This window comes from Lepisosteus platostomus, chromosome 3 (genome assembly GCF_059453375.1).
Source record: "Lepisosteus platostomus isolate fLepPlt1 chromosome 3, fLepPlt1.hap1, whole genome shotgun sequence".
Taxonomy (NCBI): domain Eukaryota; kingdom Metazoa; phylum Chordata; class Actinopteri; order Semionotiformes; family Lepisosteidae; genus Lepisosteus; species Lepisosteus platostomus.
Genome location: NC_142613.1, coordinates 51,739,839 through 51,754,527, shown reverse-complemented (window position 1 = coordinate 51,754,527; position 14,689 = coordinate 51,739,839). Strand labels below are relative to the sequence as shown.

Below are 14,689 nucleotides of genomic sequence, written 5' to 3'. Positions count from 1 at the left end.
CTCTTCTTGTGTCCTGTGGTTCATGTTTCACTGTTACAGCTATACAGCTACTCACTGGTGAAGCCCGTGTGCAGAAATATTGGGTATAACAAGTTTTCCTCTGATTTCTCGTCTTGCCTTTCACTCACAACCAGGCTGCATTCAGACAGGTTACACACATAGCCCCTTCAATCCTCTATAAAACTTGAATTTTGAAAAATTGCCTCAACCTTAAACATTTTGCTTTATTATTATGAGGCACATGTAGATGCAGCTCCAGACTGACTCTCGAATCTGAATGTATAGTGACGTAATGTTGATTTTTTAACAAAATGTCAAGGACCGTGAGGCTCGTTCTGTTCCCAAGGCTTTGAAAAAAACAGTGACTGAAGGAGAGGAGGTGAAGAAATGACACTGTCAGTGATCAGAAGTGCTACAGAGACTGACATACAAGCCAAGATTGCCATATGTCCACACTGTCATGCTTAACGTTATCATCGCCAACCGCTTCTACACTGATCTGGTCAGATCCCAGGAGCTCAGCAGGCCTGGGTCTGAGTGAGAGATATCCAGGCAAAAACTCCACTGCTTCAAGTAGTGTTGATAGACAAGGAGGTGGCACTCTTTCCTCTGGACCAGAGTTAACAAATCAAGGATTCAGTGTGGTGACTGAGGACACTGTACTGCAGGAGGTATCATTTTTCAGATGAGACATTGATTAAAGGGCAGCTTGTAAGAGGTGTTAAACCTCAATGGTAGTTCCACCCCCTCCCCTTCCTGATCTTCTGTGTATCTGCTGGTGCAGAATGGTGCTGTGTGTCTCCAGTGGGGCCGCTGGTGCAGAATGGTGCTGTGTGTCTCCAGGTGGGGCTGCAGGTACAGAATGGTGCTGTGTGTCTCCAGGTGGGGCCGCTGGTGCAGAATGGTGCTGTGTGTCTCCAGGTGGGGCTGCTGGTACAGAATGGTGCTGTGTGCCTCCAGGTGGGGCTGCTGGTGCAGAATGGTGCTGTGTGTCTCCAGGTGGGGCTCTTAGTGCAGAATGGTGCTGTGTGTCTCCAGGTGGGGCTGCTGGTGCAGAATGGTGCTGTGTGTCTCCAGTGGGGCTGCAGGTACAGAATGGTGCTGTGTGCCTCCAGGTGGGGCTGCTGGTGCAGAATGGTGCTGTGTGTCTCCAGGTGGGGCTCTTAGTGCAGAATGGTGCTGTGTGTTGCACCTGCACTAAAGTATGGTCCTATCTTAAATATTCAGCAGTTTAGAATGAAGAGTTGTGGCATTAATTATTCTGTCAAAAAAGGCCATACATCTCCCATCAAGCTGCCCATTTCATTTCTTGTTTTCCATTGTTACTGCTGCAGGGGGATATTCCTGTCTTCCTAAGAGATTTCCTGCTGAGTGCTTGCCAGCTCCAGTCCTCCCACACAGTGGCAGCCTCAGCTAAGACAGCCTGCAAGGCGCTGCCGTGTTTTCACTGGAAGGCTCTCCTGGGCTGCACCTCTACTCACTGCAAGACAACAGCACGCGTCCCAGAAGGCACTGTTTCAAATGGGTTTCTGAATCACAAACTGACTCCATCCAGGGGTTTGAATACTGGAGTCTACAAATCAGTGAATAATTTTATTTCTATGTTACAAGGAAGTGCATTTAAAATCAAGAACAGGAGGAACGTCTTCACACAAAGGTTTGTGGGAGTGTGGCGCAAACTGCCAATCCCTGCTCTCAAAGTCCATTCTCTGGCTTCTTTCAAGAAACAGTGGGATAAAATCCTGGGAACAATTAACTACTAACTAATAAACAGGTCTGATGGGCCAAATGGCCTCTCTCGTGTGTAAAAGCATGTTCTCATATTTCCAGATGAAAAGGTAGGAAGATCAGTGACTTCTGTCCATCCTGTTGAGAGGGAGTCAGGTTTCCTCTTTCTCTTTCTCCAGCTCTGGATCCTTCATAATATTTCCCATCCCATCCTTCAGTTCTTCTGTCTCTGCTGGAGCTTCCTTTTCTCCCACTGGATCTCTTCCTTGGCTTCTGGACACTGCAGAACAGAACCAGAGCAGTAGTGAGTTCCTGCTGCCACCTCTGAGTGGACATGCTCAGCAGGTTCAGAAAGCAGGGGAAATTCAGGGAGAGGAGGAGTTTCTACCCAGTAATGTACTGTAACGCTCACGGCCACCGGTGAGTGTGTAAGAGCCGGCTTACCAGAGCGGTGACGTCACCGCCCTTCCCTGTAATAGCAGGACCACAGCCGCTGGGCTGAAGGGAGATCTCTCTTTAGCTCACCAGGCTGGGTCCCTGTTGAATGATGCCGGAGGCCCGGGTTCGAGTCCCTGACGGTGGGGGGCCGACCTGTGCAGGCAGCAGGCGAGGGTGCCCACGTGAACCCCGTAGCGTTACAGTACTGCTCCTACAGTGAAGGTAATAAAATGTGTTTACTATGTCAAGCTGAATAATAAGAAGAGTGGCACAGAGGTTAGCACTGCTGTCTTACAGCACTGGGGCCCTGGATTCAATTCCTGGTGTGTTATGTGTGTGGAGCTTGTATGTTCTCTCTGTGTTCATGTTGTTTTCTCTCACAGTCCAAAGACAACCTGATAGGTTCGTGGTCATCTGGAGAAACTGGCCCCGGTGTGATTATATGTCTGTGTGTGCCCTGTGATGGACGATCGTCCCATCCAGGGTTCAGTGCTTCCAGGGATAGGCTCTGGGCCACCATGACCCGGACTGGGATTATTGAAAGCGATGTAATAGTAATGATTGTTATTATTATCAGAGACACTCACAGTTTAGCGGGTGCTCAATGCTGTTTTTCTTCCTCACTGGCAGCTTGGGCTTTTTCTCCTGGGTCTCTTCCTTCAGTGCTCTCTCAGCTATTTTTTCATTGCCATCTGATGCTTCTTCTCTCCCTCCTTCCTGATCCCTCTGCTTCTTCTCCTGTTCCTCCTGTGTGATCCTTCCGTCGCTCCCCAGGAAAAATGCGTCAGGGCTCCCTGCCACCAAGGCCTCGATTTTCTCCAGGAGCTCTGTGACCTGACCGCGGTCGCCTGTGTTGTTATTGTGGAGAACATGAACCCTGTTCCCACATTTCTCCACCAGCCGCTGGAGGTCCTCCCCTCCTCTCTTTATCGCCTGCTCAAGGCCTGTGCCCCCCTTGCCGTCCCCCCAGGTGAACAGCACTAGCGTGTGTCTCCAGACCCGGTCTCCCAGAAGCCCCAGGTGCTCCTCCACGGCTCTCCGGTCTTGCTCCGTGAATGGGGCCAGGGGAATGGTCAGGAGGAAAGAGTGAGGCCCAGGAGGGCACAGGGACACGCTGCGCACAATTTCCTTCTTGAGCCAGTCCGCCGTGTCCTGCAGGGAATACCAGCCCGGCGTGTCGACCACGGTCAGCAGCCTGCCTGCCACTTTGCCCTGCCTCTTCTCACACTCCTCCGTCAGTCTCCGGGTGTCAAACTCCTCTCTGCCCAGGATGGTGTTTCCTGCTGAGCTCTTCCCAGTCCAGACCCTGCCCAGCAGGACAATCCTCAGCTCTGCGGGTACGCATGCTTCAGGGGAAACTGACGGGCCCCCTTCTTCTTCTGCTGCTTGGACTCCCTGACCTGTCAGAAAGTAAGAATGCAGTTTCTGCTTAGAAATTCAGCTGGAAACCCAAGATAGAGATCAGAGGGTCTCCAGTTATTCTTATAGGTCACCTGAATCAGAGTCTCCAGCCCTGGTCCTGCAGCCCCAGTCCAGTTACTCTTATAGGTCACCTGAATCAGAGTCTCCAGCCCTGGTCCTGCAACCCCAGTCCAGTTACTCTTATAGGTCACCTGAATCAGAGTCTCCAGCCCTGGTCCTGCAGCCCCAGTCCAGTTACTCTTATAGGTCACCTGAATCAGAGTCTCCAGCCCTGGTCCTGCAACCCCAGTCCAGTTACTCTTATAGGTCAGCTGAATCAGAGTCTCCAGCCCTGGTCCTGCAGCCCCAGTCCAGTTACTCTTATAGGTCACCTGAATCAGAGTCTCCAGCCCTGGTCCTGCAGCCCCAGTCCAGTTACTCTTATAGGTCACCTGAATCCGAGTCTCCAGCCCTGGTCCTGCAGCCCCAGTCCAGTTACTCTTATAGGTCACCTGAATCCGAGTCTCCAGCCCTGGTCCTGCAGCCCCAGTCCAGTTACTCTTATAGGTCACCTGAATCAGAGTCTCCAGCCCTGGTCCTGAAGAGATAGCCCTGATAAAGATGCACTGTTATTTGGTAATTTGCTCAGCACATCTGGCAGTGTAACACTCAGACACCCTGAAAGTGGATTCCCATCTGCGGTTCATTGTCCCTGTTGTGTAAAGTGAGTGAGCAACTTCCCCATCTTTAGCACAGTGGTCAGATTTCTGTCAGAACTGCAGCTCTGTTCACTGGGTCCCAACAGAGGCTGATTCAAGTGGAAATATCAAAAGGGGAAATTGACGAATCAATAGAGCAAGCCTCTGTGATGCTCAGTGCAAGGCGAAATGTTCTAATTCCACATTAAGGGTCACCCTGTGACTGGTGTGGCCATGGCATGAGAATTACACAAGAATATCAGGCTTTCCGACTTCAATGACTTGCACAACATGTACGGGTGTCCCTGCCAGCACATTTCCGATGCTGAGCTCAAACAGCACTGTCAGACCCAATGTGGATGATGACAGGTATCTACAGCACAGGCAGTGATCTGAACGATTACTGAGCCTCGGTTTAGCTACAGAATAGCAGGAGGGGCTGTTACAAACTGATTAGAGCCAGGGACTTTTGCTACTCTCCTGTTTAGTAGATTGTGCGATTATTTAAGTCTGGTCAGACAAGCCCCAGAAAGTGAATCAGGATTTAAAATAAACTAATATGAGAACTATCTGATGGGAGATTTGTGCTCCAAGACAGCAGAAGGATGGATGGTTTTTATTTTGTCTTTAGCTCTTACTGTTTATTTTTATGGCTGAAGCAATCATTATGAAATGTCTGGATTAGAGGCTCAAGCGAACGCTGGGAGTGATCATTGCTGGAATCACTGCAGATAAATACAGCAGAGGCACAACCTGACTTGGCAAGGGGGAGGTGAGCAGTGTTATTCATTAACTATAATAGCGAAGTTGCTGACAATGCGTCAGTCCCTACTGAGAGGTTTTAGGACACATTTATAAGTAAAAATAACAGAGATCTAAAAGGAGAAGAATTTGCAGGCTACCGGGTTCATACAGACTTTTCAACTAACTGTATATGCTTGTTCTGGAGCTATACTGGAGTGAGAGTAGTCTGTTTCAGCCAGGAAAGTACAGTCTCACCCATCAGCACAGTGAACAGGCACTGATCACCTGCACACTCCAGCCTGTCATCTCATTCCAGAAAAGGGCATTCTCAACAGTGGAGACTTACCCTTAACAATAATGATATGGAGAAAACAATTGCTAGCTGACAGGACAGGTGAAAAAACAGTTTTCTAGATTCATGATAGGTTTATTTAGAGCCCACAAAATATATAGTAAATTTCAGAAGCCAGGGAATGAATTTGATTAAAAAGGTAAAGTGATCATTTACAAAGTATATGACCATAGGTGGATATGTAGAGGCTATATTTCTAGCTATTAAAACAGTATATCAAATAAACTGTGAATAGTTTCATCTTTAATGTCTGGGCATTTACGATGCAAGTACATAGAGTAGATGTAATCACAGTCTCTCCCTCAGAGCCAGCGCTCTGTCAGACTCCAGAGCTGCACAATCTGACCAAGGCGTTCAGTCTCTGCGGCTCTGCAGAGAGGAAATGGCAGGCTGAGTTGAACTTGAGACTCACCACAGCAGGAGGCAGAACCAGCTGCAGCCATTCCTGTCCTCTTTCTCTCGCTGCTCTCCTTCAGAAGGACAACTTTCTTTCTCACAGTGCACGGTGCAAGTTGACATCATCAGCGGTTCCAAAGTTTAATTCCTGGTGAGAAAATCCAGACTTATCTGCAAACTCCATGACAATGAGCTCCACGCCCTTGGAGTTACAAGCTCTGCAGATAACAAGAGGAGGTCAGGGTCAGACTGAGCCAGCTAGAAATTTAAGAGCAGAAGACTAAGAAAGGTTACAAACGAGAGGTCATTCACACGTTGAGCTTCTTTAGCAGTTAGTAACTAATTGATCCCATACAGCTGGGTCTTATAAGAAACCAGTTTCAATAACACGGCTGAGCAGTTTGTACTTCCACTGAGTTTTCACTTGTGCCTTTTGGTTCACATTTCATTGTTCATCCTGAACAAATGCGCTGGGTTGTCTTTGTGAGTCTCTTTGAGAATTTCTAATACTATCAGGTCTCCTCACAGTCTTCTCTGTTCAAGACTAAAGAGACTCAGTTCCTTCAGCCTGAGAAATGGTCATGGGCTTGAAATAGTTCCCTATGCTATTCTACTCATTACAGAGTTTGAGGATTGTCCTTCTGCTTCAGCAGATTTAACAGTTATTAATCCCTCTACATGTGTGTTGTGGTCCGACAACAGAGGTTTTCTGTCATCCTTCAGGCGAGATTGTAATAGAGATGTGAGGTGGGCTTCCAAGCAGGACTCTCAATCCATAATGGAGCTATAAAAGGCAACACTTCTGAAACAAGTCAAAAGGTTGCCTTCAATTCCCCCTGTAACACACAGAGATTTAAAGGAAGCTTGCCTTGATCTCACCAGTAGAAGCTCTATTTCATCAACACTTTGACAGCCATCAATGTGCACAATTCCCTCTCACAGTGAGATCAATGTTAGTCCTAGTAAAAAAAAGGATGTATGTGAGTATTTAATACCAGTGAAATCTATCTTGGATCAAAGCATGTTCATGTCTGAACAACCGAGCAAGGGCCCCATGCCCTCTATATAGTGCTGACTCAGCTCTATGGAGCCCCATGCCTCTTTATATAGTGCTGACTCAGCTCTATGGAGCCCAATGCTCTGTATAGTACTGAATCATGAAACTCAAACTCTAACTAAAACTCCATCATTAAGTTTGCGGACGATACAACAGTCATCGGCCTGATCACAAATGGTGAAGAGTCCGCGTACAGGGAGGAGGTTGAAACCCTGGCAGCATGGTGCCAGGAGAACAACCTCTTTCTGAACATCAGTAAGGAGATGATTGTGGACTATAGAAAACACCAGGGAAGAGATCACACACCTATCTACATCAATGGGACTGCAGTGGAGAGGGTCAGCAGTTTTAAATTCCTGGGGGTTAACATCTCAGAGAACTTAACCTGGACCCACCACACCAACACTGTGGTCAAGACAGCACAGCAGCGCCTGTTCTTTCTCCGCAGGCTAAAGAAGTTCGGCATGCCAACACATATCCAGGACAGCTTCTACAGGTGCACTATTGAGAGCATCCTGACTGGTTGCATCACTGCCTGGTATGGGAACTGCTCCGCCCGGGATCGCAAAGTACTGCAGAGGGTGGTGAAGTCAGCGGAGCTCATTACCAGCTGTGAGCTACCGAACATCCAGGATGTCTACTCAGCTACAGTAGATCTCTTAGCAAGTCCAGGTCCATTCTCAAGGACCCCAGTCATCCCAGTCACAAAGTGTTTTCCCTCCTTCCATCCGGTAAATGGTACCGAAGCATTCGGTCCAAGTCCAACAGACTACGGAACAGCTTCTACCTCCAGGCAATAAGACTGCTAAATACCCAACCTGCAGCTCCTTTAGCAAATCACCTGTAATGGCTACATGGACACACAGGGTTCACTGTATTCATCATACTGCACTACTTGTATATATTGCATACGCCATGGACACATAGCAGCTCTACTCATATTGAGTTTTCTTCCATTTCTATTACATCTATTATTATGTAACCTTATTTTCGTCACCTTAATTTTGTGATTTTTGTGAGCTCGCAGAAAAGACATTTCATTGCCAGCAGCTACTGCTGCACGCGGTATTGTTGTGCATTTGATAAATAAACTTTGATTTGAATTGATCTGAAATCAGTGTTTTACAGGGGAGTACTCTCAGTTCAGGATATAGACCACGCGCCTTGAAGATAAGGTTCACGGTCCCTCATACTGGCACTCAGCCTAATTGGAGGAGACATTACCCCGTTAAAGTGCAAGACGCTTTGATTGAGAGAATTCATCCATCCATTCATCTTCTGACTGATGTCTCCATTACAGAGTCACGGGGGAGCTGGAGCCTATCCCAGAATCAGCAGGCGTTCACAGAATTTCAATTAACAAATTGCTGAACCAATGAAAGAATGACCACACACTTCTGAAGTGACTGCTATCTGCACAGGCTTCAGAAACTGGGTGTAATAAGAATGAGAATAAGAAACGAGAGGACTCTGTCCAATCCAGCCTGCTTGGCAGTTATGAGCTAATAGATCCAATGATCCGATCATTCAACCCTTTCTTGAAAGAAACCGGGATATTGGTTTTGATAGCATGTTTGGATGGTGTAAGAGTGTGGAATTTCTAGCTGCCTATTCACCGGGCGGAGGTTCGACACCCCGGGGTGAGGTAGAGAGCCCACGCGTAGTCTCCCAGCCCGCGGGAAATAACGAACGGAGAGATCCTACGTGAGGGCAGAGAATTCTCTAGAGAGGAGAAAGCCTTCCAGCTGCTGTCAGGGTTCTGAAGCGAACACCAGGAGATCGCATGAGAATGAAATACAGGGTTTCTAATGAAGACCCCAGGTGGAGCTGGTATACATTCTCACGCGGAGTTAGGGAGGGGGCCTCTAGGGGTGCACAGCGGGAAATCCCCTCCCACTGTCGCAACAGCCTGTTCTAGACTCCCACCACCCTTCCTGTAGAGGAGTGCCTCCCGTGCCCAGTTTTCAGTGCACTTCCACACAGTTTCCGCTCGTGCCCTCTGGTGGGTGTGTCACTGTTCACGTTGAAGAAATCCACTGGGTTGTCGTGTCTTTGAGATTTTTGTATCAAGTCACCAGTCATCTCTGTTCAAGACTAAAAAGATCCATTTGTATAAGTATGTTACCCTATAAACCATGATAAAATTAGATTTTCCTCCATACGTTGTCGACATCTGAAACAGAATAAGAAAGCTGAGTAGGTATTGCTGCACTGTTCTATCCCGTGTCCAGTTTCTTTGTCCTCTCTGGACAGCCAGGTCTATCTCTGTCCAGTGTCTATGGTCAGGTTGTGGTCACTGACCCTGTCCTCTCTGGACACTGAGGTCTGCCTGTGTCCAGTTTCTCTGTCCTCTCTGGACAGCCAGGTCTTTCTGTGTCCAGTGTCTATGGTCAGGTTGTGGTCACTGACCCTGTCCTCTCTGGACACTGAGGTCTGCCTGTGTCCAGTTTCTCTGTCTTCTCTGGACAGCCAGGTGGGTCTTTGTCTTGTCTTTTTGATCCTGGCAAGATATTCTGCTAAAGGAAATTCTTTTTTTAGTGTCTGGTCACATTTAGAATTGTGTGTATTTTAATTTCACTGTCCCAATAAGATTTATATTTATTTTTTAGATTTAGCTTGGATTACTGCTGCAGGGATTTTGTTTTGGGATTTACTGTAGATCTCCTGTGCTGAACTCCAAAAGCATTCCCCCCTGAGAACAGAGGAGTTCTGCAGGGCTTCTGCAGGGGGTTATTCTAGGTATCTAACACTCACATAAAAAACAGTAGGCAATATCAAGGCTTCTGAAGGGCTTCTACAAGATAATATATTTACAGTCTACATTTCTAGATGTATTGTTTTCAGGTGACTAATATTTTTTCATATGCTTTTCTTTAAACATTTTCAAACTCCTGATATTCTTTGTTTAAATGTCAAAGAAAATTGTTAATCACAGTCAATCTCAATTGTTTTGGTTCTGTGGCTTTCATGAGCTTTTTTGTATTAACCGAGCTCAGAATAAAGCTCTGTAACACATAGGACACATATACTGTAGGAACAAATAGGAATCCTGCATAAAGTTCACATTTTATTAAGCAGGTGCTGTTGCCTCTTAGGCTAAATGTTTTTCGAAAAATAGTTTTAAAGGGAAAACTTGACTTGTTTTCTGTCAAAGGTAGCTCCTGCAGTTAATGCACTGAGGTACAATCGGTATGGCCTTGTAAAGATCAGTTCTTTCCGGACCCTATGCGGATGACACGATCCAGGGAAAAGTGAAGAAACATGGGAAAAAAAAGTCATGCAGGATATGGGGATGAAAACAGGGGGCGTGTCCTTGGTGCGCTGGTGTTCGGGGGAGGTGTGGCCGAGGCAAACAATCCGGGAGAAAATCCAAAGGGGAATCCAGACGAAGGCAAAAGTCCAAAACTGGGCGGTCCATCCCAGACAAACAAGATTTAAAAACGGGAACCGGATCGGAACCGGTGGGGGACAGGAACAGGAACAGAGAATAAAACCTTAACGGGACCAGGCGCTTCCAGGTCCCGGACTCGCCTGGTGTGGAAACCAGAGCAGAGCCCAGATTAGAGTGGGCACCTGGCTTTTAAGGAGGACTGAAAGGGGGCTGGAACAGGGAGCAGGTGTGGGAGATGAGGTCAGAAGTGAAAGAGCCGGAACGCCCTTAAGGGGGAGGGGCTACAATCGTGACAGGCCTACTGCTCTGAAAATTGTGAAAAGGCCTTTACCTCAGCTGGTTTAGTATGGCTAAATTCCACTTGTTAATGAAATAGTTTCTGCAATCAGCTAATTTAGAGCACAGTGAATTGATCAAACAGCCTTCTGTTGGTCAAAAAAGAGCTCATGCCAGCCCTATCAGTGAAATGTGTTTTTCAACCCAGAGCTGTAGCAGGTTTGTTGGAGATAGGAGGTACAGTATCTGTTGAGCCCCGATTTCAGGACCATGATCAGCTCCATTTAGTGAACCACTGACTAAATCTAAAGGAGCAAAATTATAAAAGAAAGCAGTCATGTCCAACACATGGCAAAATATTGTAAAACATATACTGTGTAGATAAAACCTAAAAACAGTCCTGGATTTGAGAAATGTGTAGTATTTGTTTGACTTAGGTTGAATATAGTTTTAAATGAGGGTCTCCACGTACATACCTACTGTAAGAACACAAGAACAGTCACAGACAAGAGAAGGCCTATGAATCATCGAGCCTGTCTGGTAGTTAGTAGCTATTTGATCCCAGGACCTCATCCAGCTGTTTCTTGAATGAAGCCGAACAACATAAATGGGCAGCTTGTTCCCCGCTCCCACCACCCTTTGTATAAAAATCTGTTCTTGGCTTTAATGCACTTAATCTGTGTCAGTTTGTGCCCTCTGAGTTCAGCTAATCATTTTGAAAAAGGCCACGTCGTGCCGGTGCCTGATGCCTGATGGTGGTGATGACATATTCTGCGTCTATGATGCATCTATGATGAAATACAGTACCTCACCCCTCCTGCAGGGGGCACCCATGATTAAAAACTCTGGACTTAGAGGGCTTGTGGAGTTAAAATGCTCCCTGCAGCACTCCCTGAGGTACAAAATTCAGGCTTCTACAGTAAAATACCCAGCAGTGGAAATATACAGTCTGTAGACTGAATAACTGCATCAGATAAATCAAGAATAATCTGTGAGGTTGTAAACTGTTATTGCTATCAGATGGCATGATATGGCATTTCCAAATAATTAGCAGAATTCCTCTGTCACACCCTCAGCTACCATTTATTTTTTAATAACCCCCCCCCAGGAGATATTCTATTTTCATAACTTCTGTACTAACAGCACCAGTCAGAACTCATCTCACTGGAAACTAAATTGCATTCAAAAACGAACTTAGGAAAGCAGGAATGACAGTGACGATGAGGATCATCACAGTGGTTACCGTTGCGTCCAGCGCCCGAGGGGTTAAGGCCGCCGCTGCGGCGCATGCGCAGACGCGCGCCGCTGCAGTGAGGCGCCCGGCCGCTCGGCTCGGAGCGCGAGCGACTGTGCGCGCGCGTGTCGCTGAGTCAGGGCGCGCCTCCTCGTGGACGTGTCAGAGGACATCCGTGAGTGTAGCATGTAATACCGGCCAAAAGCACCGCAGCGAAGCCATAACCGAATACCGAAGTGTCTTTGGATATGTTTGTTTTTTAACCCCGGCGGAGAGAGATATTTCCCCATCCAATTTTTTTAATACCTAAGAATAAAAGCGCCACCTTGTCCTTTTGCCTTTCCCTGCTCGATCATGTCTAAGAATAGCAATGGGAAACCGGAGAGGCAGAGAAAAGGCAGCCAGGAGGACAACAGGGAGCACAGGAACCTCTCCTATCTGTTCTACCAAGCCGTGCGAGACCACAAGCCCGTGTGGATGCTGGAAGACATGCGGAATATGGAGATGTTTTACTGGGAGGAGGACGTCAGCCAGAGGTCGTACTCGCCCTCGGAGGCGCTGCTGTACGCTGTGGTCCATGACCACCATGCCTATGCCCACTATCTGCTGAGTCACTACCTGGAGAAGGCGCTGGAGATGCCAGGTCAGCGTTTCTGCTGCTGCGCGTCCTCGGCGCCGCACCTGGCCATGGCGGTGCGCTACGACCGGAGGGACATCCTGGCGCTCATTCTGCAGGTGGTGCACCGGCTGCCCAGCCTGCGGTCCTACGTGAACCGCCGGGACTGCTTCCACCTGGAGGACGGCAAGACCCCCCTGCACCTCGCCTGCGAGCTGCTGCGCTCCGAGGCCGTCGTCCTGCTGCTAGGCAACGGCGCGTCGCCGCACGCGGAGGACCACAAGGGCATGACCCCACTGGACGTCATCCTGGAGCAGCTGTGCGACTCGAAGGTCAACCTCGGGCCCAAGAAGCTCTGCCTCGACAACCTGCTGATGTTCATGCCCGAGGTGCGCTTCAAGATGAAGGCGTCCCTGGAGCGGGAGCCCGCCTGCTGGACGAAAGTGCTCGGAGAGGATGTATTCACCTACCTCGTCGGGAAAACTCCGGCCCCGTTATTTCTCCTCTCTATGCAAAACATCCTGCGGCTGCTGCCCCCGGACAGGTTCCCGCAGAGCTTGCAGGAGCTGCCCATACCGAACGCACTGAAGCCCATCCCCGCCTCTTACAAAAAGCGAGGCCGCTACTAATGCGCTGTGAGCTGAGGATCAAGACGGTTTTTTTTAAAAAAAAACAGTTATTTATTACAGTCTTGGCATGGTGACTGGCGTTGTGTTTGCGGAGCATGAATGAATATTTGTCTTTTTATAGGAAATCACATTTAAAAACAAAAACGAATCAAAGAAGGCAGCCGACTAACCAACTCGCCGATCGGAAAGTATCGGTTGGTACTTTTAAAGCGTCTACAAACATCAGGTCTACAAAAAGCAATATTGTTTTACAGTGTTGAGGGATCATTTCTATTTATTAAGACTGCGATTTGCTGAGGGGCCTTAGCCTTTGGCATTGTCCTGGTGCAGCTAAATCTTTTTGACACAAATATCTAATGCAAGCATGATACATTTATTTTGTTATATGTTATCAATTCAATAGTGACTATGAAATATATATAAGGAAATAACGTAATCAATTCTTAACTATATTCAGGAGAATATACAGTACATCCAATCGTGTTGATTACTGACCTGTCTGCGCAGGGTTGCACCTTTGTGGCAGTATTTAATATCAATTTTGTAAACATTTCCATTTTCTAACATATTTTGAATATTTATGTTTTGTCTTCCGGAAGACTTGTTTGAAACTGTGTCTCATTTTCCGAGAGGGTCGTTTCCTCCCAGCCGGGATGGTGAAATGACGGGTGCTGTCAACATTTGAACACTTTGAGTTCGAACTCTTCCGTTTTTTTTTCGGTTCCACAGAGTTTGCCTAAGGCTGGGGTCAGCTATTTGAGATGTCTCTTTAAATGTAGTGCTCTCTTCTTGTGAGGGGGCAGTGTAGGGGGCAAGCCTCTGCTCTCATGACTGTGGGCTTGTGGGTTCATGTCTCTCCTACTGTACCCACTGTAGAGTGAGGTACTGCACCCCAGTAGCTCCAGTCCACCCTGCTGTGGAACTGGCCATCAGCACTGCTGTGGAGGTGCTCCCTGTGATGGACTGGCAGGGGGAGTCAGGTGCTCTCTGGTTGCTTCATGCCTGACAGCCAGGATGACCTCTGGCCTGCTGAGCCACAGTGTGGGGCCTGAACGAGATGAGCTTTTCAGCGCTTTGTCACAAGCTGCTGGGCGCAGTCACGGTGAGGGGGCCTGGCCCTGTAGCTGGAAGGCTGTGGGCTTAAAAATAAGGTTGTTATCACCTTGAAGCACGTTTGTCCTCTACGAGTGCTGTCATAAACTCTACAAAGCCCGCAAATGCACATTGGATTGAAGAGTCAGCCCAATATCTAACAAAGCCTGATGTTTTTTTTATGAAATGCTTTGGAGCGATGAATGTTTAAGCTGTGCGCAGTGTTATGGATGGCAAGGGCTAAGAGTTTCTCAACTGTAGTGCATTGTTTTTGTTTTGTTTGAGCTGTAGTACATTTTTGGATTGTTCCACTGTCATCTGTTAAGGGTGTCTCTGAAGGAAAACAAATAAATATACCTCTTACGAATTACACTGCCGTGGTATCTTTTTAAGCAGGGTCATTTGAGTTCCAGTGGCGTTTAGGAGGCAGTAGATGTGAAAATGAAAAGCGGGACAGAAGAAATGAAATGTGTGATCCACTCTTGTGCAGGTGGAGATGAAGAGAGCTCTTGTCTGTTTGTCTGCTGCTACTGTACTTAGATTGAATCAAGAAATGCATTGTTCAGTTGTGCTGCGGGACATGAGGTTTGCTGACCACTCTTCTTTTGTGTCATGGAATTATTTCTGTTGAATGCAG

At 47.5% G+C, this 14,689-nt stretch overlaps 2 protein-coding genes across 5 annotated transcripts; one reads left to right on the top strand and one right to left on the bottom strand.

Annotated features, from left to right (window-relative positions):
* Positions 1 to 1,558: 1,558 nt before the first annotated feature.
* LOC148675066 (GTPase IMAP family member 7-like) lies at positions 1,559 to 12,453 on the bottom strand. Of its 4 annotated transcripts, none has more exons than XR_015935437.1 (5): positions 12,334 to 12,419; positions 5,774 to 5,975; positions 2,754 to 3,566; positions 2,254 to 2,377; positions 1,874 to 2,008 (listed from the first exon to the last, which is right to left on the bottom strand). XR_015935437.1 is itself a non-coding variant. In XM_088626042.1 (4 exons), exons 2-4 carry the CDS (start codon positions 5,802 to 5,804, stop codon positions 1,881 to 1,883), a joined length of 972 nt encoding a protein of 323 aa, XP_088482168.1. In that variant the 5' UTR covers positions 5,805 to 5,905; positions 12,334 to 12,453; the 3' UTR covers positions 1,559 to 1,880. The 4 variants fall into 4 exon arrangements, 2 of the variants coding, with proteins under 2 accessions (XP_088482168.1, XP_088482167.1); XR_015935436.1 differs by having other exon boundaries at positions 1,907 to 2,008; positions 2,173 to 2,377; XM_088626042.1 differs by lacking the exon at positions 2,254 to 2,377 and having other exon boundaries at positions 1,559 to 2,008; positions 5,774 to 5,905; positions 12,334 to 12,453.
* On the top strand, positions 11,781 to 14,422 carry LOC148675065 (ankyrin repeat domain-containing protein 9). The gene has a single exon (XM_088626043.1). It carries the CDS (start codon positions 12,070 to 12,072, stop codon positions 12,958 to 12,960), a length of 891 nt encoding a protein of 296 aa, XP_088482169.1. The 5' UTR covers positions 11,781 to 12,069; the 3' UTR covers positions 12,961 to 14,422.
* The last annotated feature ends 267 nt before the right edge of the window (positions 14,423 to 14,689 follow it).